At 37.9% G+C, this 15,697-nt stretch overlaps 1 protein-coding gene across 1 annotated transcript in view; it reads right to left on the bottom strand.

Moving 5' to 3' along the window:
• Positions 1–677: 677 nt before the first annotated feature.
• The window catches only part of FAM171B (family with sequence similarity 171 member B), a 32,146-nt gene continuing 17,126 nt past the window's right edge, over positions 678–15,697 (bottom strand). Inside the window, exons 2-8 of the mRNA XM_086465987.1 lie at positions 10,698–10,931; positions 9,895–9,987; positions 9,465–9,623; positions 6,996–7,163; positions 3,229–3,345; positions 2,289–2,412; positions 678–2,013 (exon numbers count right to left, since the gene is read on the bottom strand). Coding sequence (XP_086322113.1) covers positions 678–2,013; positions 2,289–2,412; positions 3,229–3,345; positions 6,996–7,163; positions 9,465–9,623; positions 9,895–9,987; positions 10,698–10,931 — 2,231 coding nt within the window. The remainder of the gene's footprint in view (positions 2,014–2,288; positions 2,413–3,228; positions 3,346–6,995; positions 7,164–9,464; positions 9,624–9,894; positions 9,988–10,697; positions 10,932–15,697) is intronic.

Consider the following 15,697-nt stretch of genomic DNA (forward strand, 5'->3'; position numbering starts at 1 on the left):
CAGTTCACAACAAAGCAGATGGGCAACATCTTAAGACAGCGGGGACCAGGAAGTGCAGCAGTCACAGACGCTTCCCCTTTCTGCCACTGCTCTATGGAATGGCAACCTTTTGCACATGGATGGGCACACAGGGAGGGCTATAGAGCTCTGTTGATAAATCCAACAGAGCTCATCTGCTGGTGTCGTGCAACTAACTGACAAAACATTTTACATTATACAAAGAAGTAGTAACAGATCCCTAGAAAAGTTCACATAAAAAAATACTGTACAGATGGTCACATTGATGAGGAACAAGGCTGAGGAATGGCTTTAACGAGTCTACCAATGCACTAGCAACAAGTACAAAAAAAACTAACACGTGCCTACCTTTCTCACTGTGCATTCCCAAAGGTGCATCCAAGAATGACAGGCTAATTAAAATGTGAGCCTTCCCTATACTGCCAGCAAAATTAGGAACTGGAAAGTTTTAACAGTAGCATTTCCCTGTTTTCAGTTCACATTGAATATCGATTGCCCAGTTGAAGTTTAGTAACTCAACCTGTGTATTAAAAAAAAAGTAACTGTTCTTGATACTAGAAAACAACATTTCCCTTGTAAACCCAACACTGCAGAATTACAGAAGCAGCCAAGAGGTCAACAACCAGCAGGGAGAGCAACAACACAAAGCACATTGTGTTTTAATTTATAGGAATAAGCGGCCTCTCCTCTCTTTTCTTCCAGATATTGGTTTTGCTATCTCTTTTCATGATAGACAGTCTATCCCTTTTTTTAGCAGAAGGGATACCAGATTCATGACTTCCTGACACAGTTTTTCTTCTTAGACCTTCTTCATAATGCTGTTCTATGACTGGCCCATTCCCTCCTTCCAGAATGGGCCTCACAGCCTGGTCCTCTGGCGTGCAAACAGTGGTCCCACGTTCACTGCTACTCAGATCCAGATCTTCCAAGTAAAGGATCTTAGAATGTGGCATATTTTTAATGAAAGTTTTCTCTCTCTCCAATTTCCTACCAGGATGATGCTCATTCATATCCACCCCAGAGTCCAGACTGGTATCATTACTCTCTGTTTTTCTGCCTTTTTTCAGATCTATGAAAGAATGCCTCACTTGAGCAATTGGCTTTCCATCCAGGGACACAAACCATGCTCGAGGGTGTGGAGATGGTTTTCCTTTAGAGAGTTCCAATAATGTTTGTTCTGAAATACCTTGAAGTTCAGATGAGAACGGAGTCATTACAACTGCTTCATTCAATGTCCCAGGAACAGAGACAGATTCCAGTAAGCTATTAGTGTACCGGCCCCAGTTTGATGTTTGAGAAGGCAAGCCCTCTTCACCATCTAATGTACTGTTTTCATCTCTGCAGACAGAAGGCTGTGGAAGACAGTGCACTGGCATTTTTGGTAATGTTTGCACGTAACTGTCACGATTCATGGGTTCTATCATGGGGCTATAGACTAACTGCCCTTTTCTTGGCAAAGTTGCTGATTTAGCAGCATGCAATTGTTCTGGGGAATGGAAAAGGTCAGAGGTTTGAAGAATAGCAATAGGTTGATTGTAAATATGCATTAGATGTTCTGGGATATGGGAAAGCCCATACATCTCCTCTTTCAGTGAAAGGTATCTGTTTTGGTCTTGAATGTCCCTAGAAGCCTGGGAAATAGTAATGTTACTATGCTTTGGCTGCTGTAAATGCCTAACTCCAGCATTAGGCTCCAATGAATGGCCTGAATTTCTTGACTGATCAGTCTGACAGAATGACTGATAAGAAGCATCCTCTGTGTAGATTTTAAAATTGTCTCGTGATTTTCTATCTTCCATGTCTATGGACATGCTTTTTTGAGGGCTGTATGAAGAAATCTTCAGTGTATACGACTGTGACTTATCCTCCAACTTCAAAGAGCCTTTGACAGCATTGATGTGGTTTACAGGAGTTGTTGATGTTGTCTGGTCTTTTTTTATGACCTCCAGCTTAGTTGTATTTTTCTCCTTCTTTTGTGTCCGACCACATTTATCCCTACGCAAAAGAGATGCAAGGTGACTGTAAAGCATACTAGGCAATACTAGACTGTTGTCTATCAGAGCTGAAGATTAGATTTTGGTTAGGAAGTTAGTGTAATGTGACATCACAAATCTAAAATTAACTTCTGTAATAACTGTAATTTTTGAAGGAATGAATATTAGGCTACACATTATAGTTTAGCTAAGGAAAAAAGTCTCAGCTTCAAGACTATTTTATCAACCTTAAATCCCATTCATGCTGAGCTTATTAGAGCCTGTCTTTCTGCTTACCTGCAGTAACAAACAAGAACGGCAAAAAATCCAATGATAATGACAACGGTACCTCCCAATATGGCCGTAAGGAACACTGTGTGATAGGCTGTTATGTCCTTGGAAACCGCACTTATAATGGATTCTAGATTGTCAAACAAAATCAGACAAGAATTAGTTCTCAAAAACAAGTAATTCCACTTGATATGCAGAGCTGTAGCCAATAAATTAAACTGCTCTCTTCCCAGTGATTTTGTGTTCCTATGGCACTATGTTCATCCTTCCCTTTTCACCTTACCATCTCAGCAAACTAGAAAAATATGCAGTGGTTACAACATAATGGATCTTCAAGGTTCATCTCAATTACCGAAGCCTTATCATGACATCTACTCAGTTCCAGCCACATTACATTTGTATTAGTTGTCCAAATTGACTTAGAAACATGGTCTACATTTTTTATGTAGTGCTTGTCAGAACGTGCTATCTGGTTTTAAATTTTGACATTGTATTTCTCCGAAAAGAACCCCTTCATATAATTCTGCAAAACACGCAACAAATCCATATAAACCAGAATCCACTGGGATCATTTCACTCAAAGACTAATTTTCTTGTTGTATTTCCTCCTGTCATACATGATGCTCAACACTAAGTGATACAGTCCTGCTGATTTTTACATCTCCATAGTCACAGTTCCCTTGCAGGTTTCTTCCAAAAGATGGCACTAGTATAAACATGCAAGTTCAAATACAGTCCAGACTTTTCCCCCTATAGCATTTGAAGCTCTAGGAAATGGTTATATGCACAAAGGCACACTATCAGGATTCAAACAGAAGTTATCCAACCATTGAAATTGCATGCCGTTTTTCTCTTTCTGTTGTTAAATAAAGCAGCCAATCCGACAGCTTTAGGATGCATTGTTACTGGGGTTACTCAGTAATTTCTTTGCCAGTTGTTGCAATACCTCTTGCTCCAGGCAGTGGAGCTACTATCCAGTAGCCTAAGTGTTGAGCAGTGTATGTCCATACTAACTGACCATCTGCTTCCTTCACCATTCCTAGCCCACGGCTTACCCAAGCACCTGGAAAAACAAACAAAAAAAGACAAAATATTGCATATGCCATGCAGGATTCTTCCATACTTCAAACCACTAGCAATTAAGCTATTACGAAAAATACACAAAGTCACAAGAAAAACTGAAACTTCTGACCTGTACACTATTTGCTACACAGCTTTAGCTAATCATGCAAACTTTCTCTCTTGACAATTTCATGGCAAATATCCCTGTATGGACTTTTACTTTGAAACAAAGCATCAACATCACTTAACAGAATTCTTTAATATAATTCATTTTCTATGAACAATTGTCTTTCACAGATATGTACACAAATCATCTGAAAAATTCTGTTATATGAGCTTAAGCATGTATGAAGGCCAAGACTAAAAAAAAATGAAGGAGTAGGTAATTTAAGCCTATGAATAAGACTTTAACATTAGCTAGCAGCACTTAGTGGGAAGTATTTTAATCTAAAGCTACAACAGGATAAACAATATTTGTCTTGAATGTTTCTCTCATCCTCCCTTCCCCAAGGCAGTAACAGTTCAGTTAGCCCTAGGAAGGTCTCTTGTTAGGATGCAGATTCCACACCATCTGTTTGGCAATGCAAAGGACACGTATTATGGGATCCCAGCTTCTACAATTAATAAAGCATGCAGTAGAAGAGACAGAATTATATTGAACGCACTTGAACACAGTTATTGTGGGCCATCTGTGAAATTCTAAGGACAGAAAACAACTTCATGTAAACAACTTTACATTTTCAAACTGCAAATACTGAGAGGGAGAGAGAACCACCAGCTTTAAAGCAACAATAACCAAAGCATGCAAAAAGTCTAATTCATATAAACCCTATAATTTCAATTTTCCTCCAGAATCCTTCTTTCAGCAAAGCAAAAGGAAGTATCTACCAGACAGGAGGTAAAGATGAGAACTGACACGTGCCACATACATGCGCACGCACAGACACACACAGACACACTATCATTCATAAGTAAAACTTGCAGCCTTCTCCTGGTGCTTGCTATGGCTGGCAGAGGGGAATAGCAGCAGCAGCCACCTAGAGCCCTGAAAGAGGTGGTTTCTCAGTTATCTAGAAAACCTCTTGTCCAGACTCAGGAGCAAGATCAGCTGGAAGAGTCTTCCATCCCTAACTCTCATATGGAGGCAACAACAACAGATCCTCAAATTCTCTGTCCTGGCTGCTTAGAAGCAGATAAAAAAAAAAAAACAACAACACAAAACACCACATAAAAGGCAAAAAAACCTCTAGGTCTCCAGACTGAACAAACCTATAAGAAGCTACATAATCTTTGTTGTGCTCTTCAGTAAATTGTATCTCCCCCCCCAGTATACTCCATAAAAAATAGTATGTATTAAGGAAAACATTAAGATGTGATTTATAAGTAAGCACATATTCTCTATGATTTACTGCCACACAAACGGAAAGATATCATTCTCAATTTAATGTTGCAATGCAAGCTTTCTTTTTTTTGTAATTATATTAAAATCCACAAAGTACTTTTGGTACTAGTGAGGCAAAGTAAGAAGGAAACCACATTCAATATACATCAACAAATTCTGCATTTGCATTTACATCAGCTGGACTGTAATTACAAAAGCTAATTTTCCAGGAACAGTCTCAGTACTATTATGCTTTGTGTAACCCCAGAGAACACTGCACAGGCAGACATGTGAAAGCAGTTTCTACCTTTTTTTCTGGTGCATACCATCAGCCTGCACAGACCTGTTCCCTTACCACTATCAATACTGACATGGAAGTGCTGATTACCACTACGGCACATTACCCAAGGACGTCAGTTTAAAACTGTGGACCAGTGTCTTGCTGGGGACATCCCACACGCAAGATCTTGTATGCCAGAGCCTCATTGTTCAGTGCAGTGGTATCTCTCCATTCAGCTTAGATGAGGGCCTGCTGCTACTTATGGACACTCTTGAATGCTTGCTGGAAAGCTGAGGTGTTCAGCTGTCCTCAATCACTAAAACCTTGACTAAGGAATACCTTGCTATTACTCAGTTACCTTAGAAAAAAAGTCATTTCGCACATGTCAGATCAAAGGTAAAAATAAACATTACATAATAATAAACATGCAGAACAGTAAATACAGTTGCATATGTTCATGTAGAGCAGAGATGAGGAAGTGGAAGAAAAAGTGGAAGTTAAGAGTTATGCCCAAAAAGTCTCCTTGTCCACAGTCCTCCTTGTCCTCTCCACAGCAAGCAGCAGTGAATGGTCCATGCAAACACTACACCTCAGTGAGCACCCATCACAAGCAACTTACCCTTACAGAACCTCTATCAGAGTACACCCTGATAGGAAAACACCCCAACTGTTTTAACTGGGTCAGCATGCCACACTCCTGCTCAACCCCAAGGCCAACATCCCTAAGTCGGCATTTTGAGTAGGCCCCTCAAGACCCACATACACACCTTACACTGGTTTACATTCTAACCTTACCCTGTGTCAAGCTGCTCTAACTCTGTCAACCTTTGGTTTTAATAACATTGTTGACCTAATTTTCTGTTCAGTGAGTTAAAATAGCTCAGCATAGGTACAGATAAGTACAGGAGCTGGCAAAAGTGGGTGCAGCAGCAAGAAATTGAACCCACTTGTGCTATTTTACTACATCACATTAAGCCCCCTTCTTTGATAAGAACACTCTCTCATCAACACTTGTTCCTCTGAAGTACTCTAGGTGTATAGTCAGACTTAATCTTCTATGCCAAAACTTATGCTACTGACTTTTCCCAAAAGACAACTTGGCCAATTTTTTATTAGCACGTTCCTAATTCAAATCAATGTTCTTCGGTTGTTCTTCATTAAGACGATCAGTTTCTTTCTTTAACATGTAAACAACTACTTCCAACAGCTGAACAACAGCTTTTGCCTTAATAAGGAGTAAGATACTTAACTCTTCACTCACTTGCATATTTCAAGATGAAGTGCGATGGAAAGTATAAGGGTACAATGTAAGACAATCAGTGCACTAATGCACACACACCTAATACAGGACATCTAAATGGGATAAAAGTGCATGTAGCTCATTACTCTCTCTTGACTAAAAATAGACATGAAGGGATCACAAAAGGTTTAGAATGTCTAATCCCCAGCCTCCTCTTCCCATGCATACTGTAAGAACTATGTTGTTTCCTTCGATAACTTATTTTGCCTTCATTTCACTTTATGAATTGCTTTTCTTAACTGAAGGAATATCTATTCCAGTTTTAGTGTCAAAGGGTTTTTAGAGCTATACTCTAGGAAACAAAGCATCCAAATCTTCAATTCAGACCTGTTTTCTTTGAAGAAAGCATTCACAAAATTACCAGTTTTAAAATTTATCACCACCTAAAACATATGTTCCCTGAATCCTTAGCCTCCCATGAAAATAAAAATCAACTACCTTAAAAATTTGTTCAATAGGAATGCTAATAAATTTTGCCAAAGCTTTTTGAACTAAAGAAAGCAGGGAAATTCCTTTGAACAATTCAAGCTAATCAATCAAAAACCAGCACAGAACCCCTAATAACATTTGTGATTATTTCCCACTACCTCATATATAGTGCCACCACTGTTCCATGACATACAGTGTCATGTGCCCAAAACCATATACATGTGCTAAAATGCAGAATAACAAACAACTTAGCCCACTTACCAGTTTTCATATCAAATGTCCATGCAGGTATAGCATCTCCAGATTTTACAGTACTTGTGGGAAGAGGGAGTGTAATCTGAACGGGACCGTTTACTTTCAGTTCCTTTCCAGTCAAAAGAACGTTTACACATATTGCAGCAAGAGGAGCTAGTTCCATGCTTTTAAAACCTGAATGTGAGAAACATCTTGTCTGTAATTCTACATTCATAGTGGTTTTTTTAAAAAAAAAATATTTAGAATTAAGCATCTACCTCATTATAACTAAAAGCAAGCCCCCATTCACATCGAGCTACACAGTCAGCTGTCACAACTTGGTCAAATAAAAATCATTTCTTCTCAGGGGGCTGGAGCACCTCCCCTGTGAGGACAGGCTGAGAAAGTTGGGGTTGTTCAGCCTGGAGAAGAAAAGGCTCCAGGGAGACCTTAGAGTGGCCTTCCAGTGCTTAAGGGGGCCTGCAGGAAAAGTGGGCAGGGACTCATGATCAGGGAGGGTAGTGACAGGACGAGGGGTAACAGTTTCAAACTGCAAGAGGGGAGATTTAGATGAGATCTTAGGAAGAAATTCTTCACTGTGAGGGTGGTGAGACACTGGCACAGGTTGCCCAGAGAAGCTGTTCCTGCCCCCTCCCTGGCAGTGTTCAAGGCCAGGTTGGATGGCGCTTGGAGTAACCTGGTCTGGTGGAAGGTGTCCCTGCCCATGGCAGGGGGGGTTGGAACTAGGTGGTCTTTGAGGTCCCTTCCAGCCCAAACCATTCTATGATTTTACAATTCTCCTCTAGACTTTTAAAATCTTGTGATTAAAATAAAAACTAGTCATTTCTATATCAAATCCGTAAAAGAGAACCAGATTTTTGACATACAGGTTCAATGCTGACTGTAGAAACAATGATTAGGCAAAACTTGGTTTGGGGATGAGGGAAGAAGGGGTTTTCCCCTCAGACAATTTGATTACAAAATAGCTAACGTATGCGAAATACAGGTTAACCTAAGAATTTTTGCATAACTGCAATATACAGAACATTGAACCAAACTGAAAACACATGCAAACATAGGACTGCTGTATTTCTCCTTAGTTGAACAGTCCTCTTAAACTTTCCTGTAAGGATTAACTTCCTAATTTGGCAGTTATAATGAACTGAACAATTAATCACAAGGCTTGTCTAAGCATTCAGAGGAGATATTGCATATACAAAGCTTTACAATGAAGCTTGAAAGTTTGTTTCTTTTGTTTTCCTTACACTAATTTGCAAATACTTCAGAATGCACAATATGACAGGATAGTGAAAGAAGCTGAAGCAGAATTACTAAGTACCAGAATAATGTTAAATCTATGCAAGCTGTTAGAAGCTGCTTGTGAAAAAACTCCTGGTGCATCAGATATCAATTAGCTTCCACCTGCCCTAAAAGGAAGCCTATTCCTTTAGGAGCATATAAATAATTTAAAACACATGTCAGACAGATCGAAAGGAAAACCTGAAGGGGAGAAACACTGCTTATTCTCTTATGCTTTACATTTAAAGAGGTGAGATACAGATAAAAAAGGTTTTGAAATATTTAAATCAAGACATCAAAATATATGATGATTTTAATTCAATGAAAATTAAAGAAGAGAGCATGATAAGTTCAAATAAGCCATATAGTGGCCTCCTCATGCACTGCAATGAATGCAAGAGCCTCATGGCTTCAGATCCACTGGGAACAGAAAGAAAAGAACAAAAGATGGAACTGCACACAGTACAATCTACCAGTGACTACTGTATTTATGCAAATAAAAAACTCTGATAAAGTGACAAATACTAAAAGATCCAATTACCTATGAGCAAAGGTATGACGACTCATGAAACCACTTAATGCTTCTCCAGTGAAAAAGATGTACAGAAAAACATTATTACAATTGTGCTGTATACATAGTGACTACTTGGCTTCAAACAGCCTTATGTAGATTAACTGTCTGTAAGCCAAACTAGAGCTTCCATGCAATCTTTACACTAGGTGTAAAGCTCCCTGAGACAATCATTCTAGTCAAAACGCAGAAAACCCCACAGCTGAAGTCAACTGCTGCAGTTCACTGATTTCTTTAGGGTCACCTAGTCTACACTCCTGACTATAAAATAAAAACCGTATTTTTAATGTGTTTACTAAACTAGTTGCACAGTTTCATGAAATCCTGAACGTACACATATATGCACACACATGTACATGTAAAGCAGATTCTGAAGTATTTCAGTCTAGTAAGACATGCTATTTTCTCATACTACACGAGACAAGATAAAGAGTTACATCAATTACTTACCTGATATATTTATAGCTTACTCCTATAGAACAAAGCTTTGTGATTTAATGCAATGGAAGCAGGTTCAGGACTTTTTAATTTAAGCATATGTTTTTCTGAAACACTGTGCACACATATGCACTATAATTTGATGATTTCTTCTGTCAAAAAAATTCTTAAACAACATATTTACAAACCTGATTTATTTAGAAGAATTCCTGTTGCATAAAGGGAGCTGTCCACTTTCAAAAATTGCTCTGGCACTGTCAGATAGGCTGTAACATTTGTTATGTGGTGATTTGTTGGAAGCTTGATTAGGAATTTTGGAAACTGAACACTTGGTTGAGATTTGGCATCTGTAAAAGAGTAATATTTTTTCTTAGCAACGGTAAAACACATGAACGTTGTTTTAATTACTGCTCAGAAATCCATTTAGCATAACAACCTGTTTTCACCCATTTTCTCCACCATTTGTGTATTTCTAGTCTAGCACTTTTGAGAGCCACGCATACAGCTACACAATTAACTGAAAACCTGGCTTTGAGTACATAGGTATTACATGAGAATATGAACATGCTTTTTTTTTATCACAGTGTTTACATTATGGTCCACATACACTGAACTTACCAGACAGTTTTCCAGTAATTAAGACGGTATCTTCGAACAGCCATATATTAGCTTGACTTTGTGGGAATAATGAAAGCGTGACAGACGAGTATACTGTGGAAAGTGATAACAGCTGTTAGACTGTGCAACTGAAAAAAATCCTGCAAGATCTCAGATCCTGAAGGAATAGTGAATAGAGCAATTAAAGAGAGTATATGATGATTGGATAAATAAATTACTACTTTTGTCCAGAGCAGAATTTTAGTGATTAGGCAGGGAAACCTCTGTTGTATCTTTGCTATTGTCTTATGCCTTCCATGGATAAACAAGTGGCTAGAATTCTTACGAGTCTATCCCTTTTTAAACAAAGTCATACAACTTGTTTAAGAGCATGCAATAATTAAACAGGAAAACTCGTAAGGAAGCACTGTGGAAAGGAAGCTGTAACAACAGGTTATACTTGTTATACAGGACTCAAAGCATTGGCACTCCAGGAATCTCTAAAGACAACATGATTTTTGTCAAAACACATTACCAGCCCTTTGCTAAGTCCAGGTAAACAACTCCTCAGAATACACTCATGACATCACAATATAACCTACTTAAGAGTAAAAAAGGGCTATTTTCTGTTTCACAGTAATAAGAATTTTGACAAGTCTAACAGATCATTCACCCTTACATCTGCAGTGACAGGCACCACCTCCCTTGACTGACTTCATTCAGTCATTTTCAGTTGACAGTAACTACCCAGACTGCTGAGGAAGACAGAAATTTAATTATTGACAGATACAGTTTAATAATAGGACTGTAAGACGCTTACGTACTTGGCATTCTCCCAGTCTTCCAAGGCAAAGGTGTTAACATGTAGCCATCTTTGTACGACACGATAGTTAAACTTAATCCTAATTTGTAGGGAACTTTTATTAATACTGCTCCATTGTTTCCAGTAAAAGTAGAATTTGTCTTCGTGTAGTTAACAAACACTTCTACAACCGCTTGTGGCAGGTACTGATGACTGATGATGTCATTTATTTGAACTTTTAGCGTAAAACCAGATCCTATTAATAGAAAGAAAAAACAGGAGGTCATAATACATCATAACTAAGGACCATTAACTTAAATTTGTAAAGAAGTCCTAGAGTTTATTCCTTAGCTATTCCTCCACCATACAGTGGATCTCTGTCTCAGCAGAGGGTAAGCGCTGGCCAAAGGAAAGGGTAATTATATACCTCAGAGAAGGAAGCAAAAAACCTTGAGATGGGGGCGCAAAGATGCCAAAAGGCTTTTACCAGACTCAGCAAATGTAATACCTAACCAGTTAAGAACACCAAAAAAACCCACAAAATTACAAAGCAACTCTTCCCCCTTTCATTTAAGCTTGAACAATGCATCTGTGACAACGTGAGACTCAATGTGCCTTGCAAGTGCTCTGCAATATCACACTGATAATACAGATGGTCTTGTTATCAAAGCGTAACCCTTGGCTTGGGTCACACATTTAAAGAGTCTCCCCAAGTTTCTAAAAAAAAAAAAAAAAAAAAAAGAGAACCTAATGTCTGTAGACTGTGGGATAACGCACTTATTTTTACATATGAAAACTATTATTAAGTAACCAAAAGCATCCAGACACTTCGACTGTTTTTATCTATTATTTCCCACTAGATTTACACTTCTGATCTAGTTTTCATCCTTCTGTATTGCAACTTCAAATAGTATTTTTCTGCTGTTAATTAGAAGATCTGACATTCCTTTATGATACCTGGTGTCTTGCAGAGATCTTACAGTGACTGCGCAGTATGTTGAAAATAGTAAGTTCACTTGAACAACAGTCTCAAGGTGCTCCGAATTACATTAAATTTCCCTCCCACCTTGATCGTAAATAAACTACGAAGGAGTCATTTCATAGACAGCAGGTACATGAAAATGGACAGAATTCCATGTTATTTCCAGTGTGAAATAAAGTTGTTATCAAAAATTGAAGTAACTATAGACCACTATTAAAAGTATTTCAAATAACATGAATTTTCCAGTATTTTTGCTACAGACATACCACTATTCAACACCATTGCACTACTTTATACCTAAATATTTTCAAATACATTAATTATGAAAATACATTTCTATTTAGGTCAAATGGCAGGCTAAGTTTGTTTGAAATTTTTCTACATAGAATCGCAGTTCAATTTCGTTATGTTATCTGCTCTGTAATTGAGATTGACATTGCACCAAGAGATTACTACCACTGACCTTGATTTAAATGAAAAGGCCTTGAGAAGTCAAGCACAATCCATCAAAAAAAAACCCAGTACATAGTGAAGACATTCTAGTTAGGCCTCTCTGAAGTAAGTATTTATTTAGATCTACTGTATGCATGGACCATATCATATATTCAAGCGAAAAATGACCTGCATGCAACAGAAGCTACATTGGCCTCAATTTATTACTGTTTATTGGCTACACAGCAAAAACTTAACCAGACATGCCAGTTTGATTCTCTACACTATTACAGAAAAATCTACATCTCCTTATGCAAATTAATACATACTTTCAAAAAAAAAAAAAAGAAAAAAGATCCCAGTGATACTTGAACACATTTGACTGAATTAAACAGAAAATGCACAATAGTTTTAGAACAATGCCATCTCTTTTTTTCCTTGTGCATGATATTTCAAGAATAAAATTACTTTTAAATTGCTGTGGCTAGAGGGGTTTTAAATCACATAATGATTAAAAAAAATTTCTGCCATGTAAGCAAATTATGGCTACTAAACAGATCTTCCAGTCACTGATCCAGTTACACATATACCAGGATGATTCCAGTGGTTTCCGAAACTCGGCAGACAGGACATTTGCCTTTGGCCAATGACTACTTAAAAGGCTACTAAATAGGAAAAACAGACTGTGTACAATATCCTGATCTTGTAATCGCTTGGAAGCCAGGAGTATCTTATCTTGTGAAATGGTATTTAAAAAAAATTAGAAATTCAGTAGTAAAAAACTCCAAGCTCATGCCAGTAGGAACCAATACCAGAAATGCCTGGTATAAACTAGTGTTTTAACAGCTGGAATCAAGCCAGGAGAAAAAGAGCCTAGTATTACAAAAACCTAGCAAGTACGCAGAAAGACACTTTCTCTCAATGATTTCACACTATTAATGTGTATTTTTCCACTTCCTGCTAACAAAAACCCTAATGAAAACAGAGGCATGAGGGAATTGCTACACTCCTCCTCCAGCTGTTAGTAAATTCAAAGGTTACTTGGTGCAAAAAACATTTCTTCCTCTTATCTCCTTCAGTTAGTCATATTAAAACTCACTTTTTTAGAAGGTTTTGGTTGAAAAAAAAATAAACTGCAAAAATGTAGAAAGCGATACTATGTTCACTCTTTCTCACAGTGAACTGACAAATATCACCGGCTGCTTTTAGCCACGCTCAACTTTCATTACTTCTTTCTCCTATGGGTTCAGAAATTGCCACAGCATTTTTCAGAACTGATCCTCTGCCTGAAAAGGCTTTGAGAAGAAGCAGAAGCGCAGTTGTAAAAGCAGACTCAAATTCTGGGGGTTTTACTGAGGCAAAGGTCTCCCATGTGAAAACAGACATAGTCTTACACAATGCAAGCTCTGAAAGAGTAATTACCTCCATGTTACTGTCATATCTAAGTAGTAGCTACTGAACTGAAAAATGCTCACTTCACACCCACTAATATTGAGACAAAGATTAAAGGAGACTCGATCCCTAGCTCTCCTTGCATTTGGCCTTATGTTTTGTGCTAACACAAGAGTCTCCTTGACAAAAGAAAGTATGCCCATCAGCTGGGAGTAGTTTCCTCCCTGCAAGTAATAAATATGAACAGATCATTTAGATTTTCTAACATTGACTGGAATATGCTCTGCCAACAAGTCACTTGAAGTTTTCACGCAACGATTTTGGAAAGACTTTTTTTATTTTTAAAAAAAACCACTTTCCATTCCTCGACAGTAACAGTGCAGAAGACACAAGCACGCAATATTATGCCTCGGTATCCAAATGATAGTGAAATGACAATACATAAAAAAATAATCCCTGTTAAAGCCAGAATCCAACAGTAACAACAATGTTCCTCTCCCAAAACCTCATTTCACTATTGTTTTGTATAAAAGAGTGTACAAGAGCATCCTACTCCCTCCTCAAATCAACACCCTCACATGCCTTGCATGCATTTAATGTGCAAATTTATCAGACATTTAATGGCTTTGAGTTATTAACAATGTCATATTAATACTCATGACATCCACACTGCAAAGAAAACCCTGCTTTTCATAAAGATCTTAACGCACAAGTCCTTAAGGACACTTTTAAGTCTCAAATATGAAGGAGAATGCAGTAGCATTTTTTCATCACAATAAAACATACTGAAAAAAACATTTCAGATAAAAAATTAACTGTTGGTCAACTGTTTTCAAAAGTAAAGCTGATAAATTAAACACTAGATCAAACTTGTGCTTTTTTCTGGTCACTAACACTTGCCAAACACAAGTGGGTCAGCTGTATCTCAATATTAAACAGATTTGACAGAACTCCCACAATTAGAAGAAAGAACTCAGTCTTAGCTAATTTGATTTGTGCTGCCTCGGAGGAAGGGAGATTAGTCTCTTGGCAAGTCCACTGGAAATGCCAGTTTCTATGACATTTAAACGTTTGCTGATAAATGTTCATACAAATGCAGCAGTTATTTAGACAAAGGGAAATAAGGCCTTCTACCACATTTAGCTACTTCAGAAATGTCACAGCCAGTAAAAATGACACCTCGCTTCTTCCAGCAACAACATCTAATGTCTGGAATTTGGCTTCACATCACTGTCCTAACTCAGAAATTATATCACAGAATTATGTCAAAGAACTGCTTGGAATTGCAATCCAGGTACAAAACGTAACAGTGCAAAAAAATCTCTCTTTATAATACCCCTACATAATTTGTTCTTAATTCTGCACCTGCAGATAAGCATGTCATCTGGTTACCATATTTATCTGAGATTTAATTAACATGGTCAAGGCCAGAGACCTTACAGGCACCAGTACATTCCAAGCTATACATATCATTAACTGAGATACAGCAGAGAACATGCACACATGCAGGTCACTGCCTGGGAAGTACTCCTACACACTCTGCAACCCAGTCATAAGTCCCTTTTTCTATTTACCACCAAGGTCCTACAGCAAAAGAGGTTCTACACCTCGAAGGAGGCAGTTACTTTTCTCAAACACACAGACAACTACCCAACTAAGCAATTACCTTATGGAGTGGAAGGAACAGTAACTACGATTAAATTATTCATTAGTTTCTTCCTTCAGAGAAGACTTTTCTCATCCTTGCCTAGAGATGTTTAAACCCATGCCAGAAAAGGCACAAGCTTACATGCATTTTATGGAAACTGCCTACACTGTATTACCATGCTCACAACTAACCAGACAAATAAAACGTGTGCTGTGCAATTTGCCTGGTCTTAGCTGACTGAACAATCATTTTTCCATCTTCTACATTCACGCAACACCATATTTTTTGGCTTAATATCATTAGGGATATGAAAGGTGCACTGATCTGTAAAGAAGAAATCACATGTTCTAAGAATACCAGGTTTTACTACACATGCCATATTGCAATGGATCTCATCACTGGGGGAAAAAAATAAAATCAATGAAGTACATGATGTACACAGTCAATACACATCTGGCTTTAGTAAAAAAAGGTCATACAAAAGAAATCCTCCTGCCCACAAAAAACAACCTTTACTGCTTAAAATGTCCTTAAAACTACAGTAATGCCAGTGACAAACTACAAATAC

This window comes from Leptosomus discolor, chromosome 5 (genome assembly GCF_034619465.1).
Source record: "Leptosomus discolor isolate bLepDis1 chromosome 5, bLepDis1.hap2, whole genome shotgun sequence".
In the NCBI taxonomy this organism is placed as follows: domain Eukaryota; kingdom Metazoa; phylum Chordata; class Aves; order Leptosomiformes; family Leptosomidae; genus Leptosomus; species Leptosomus discolor.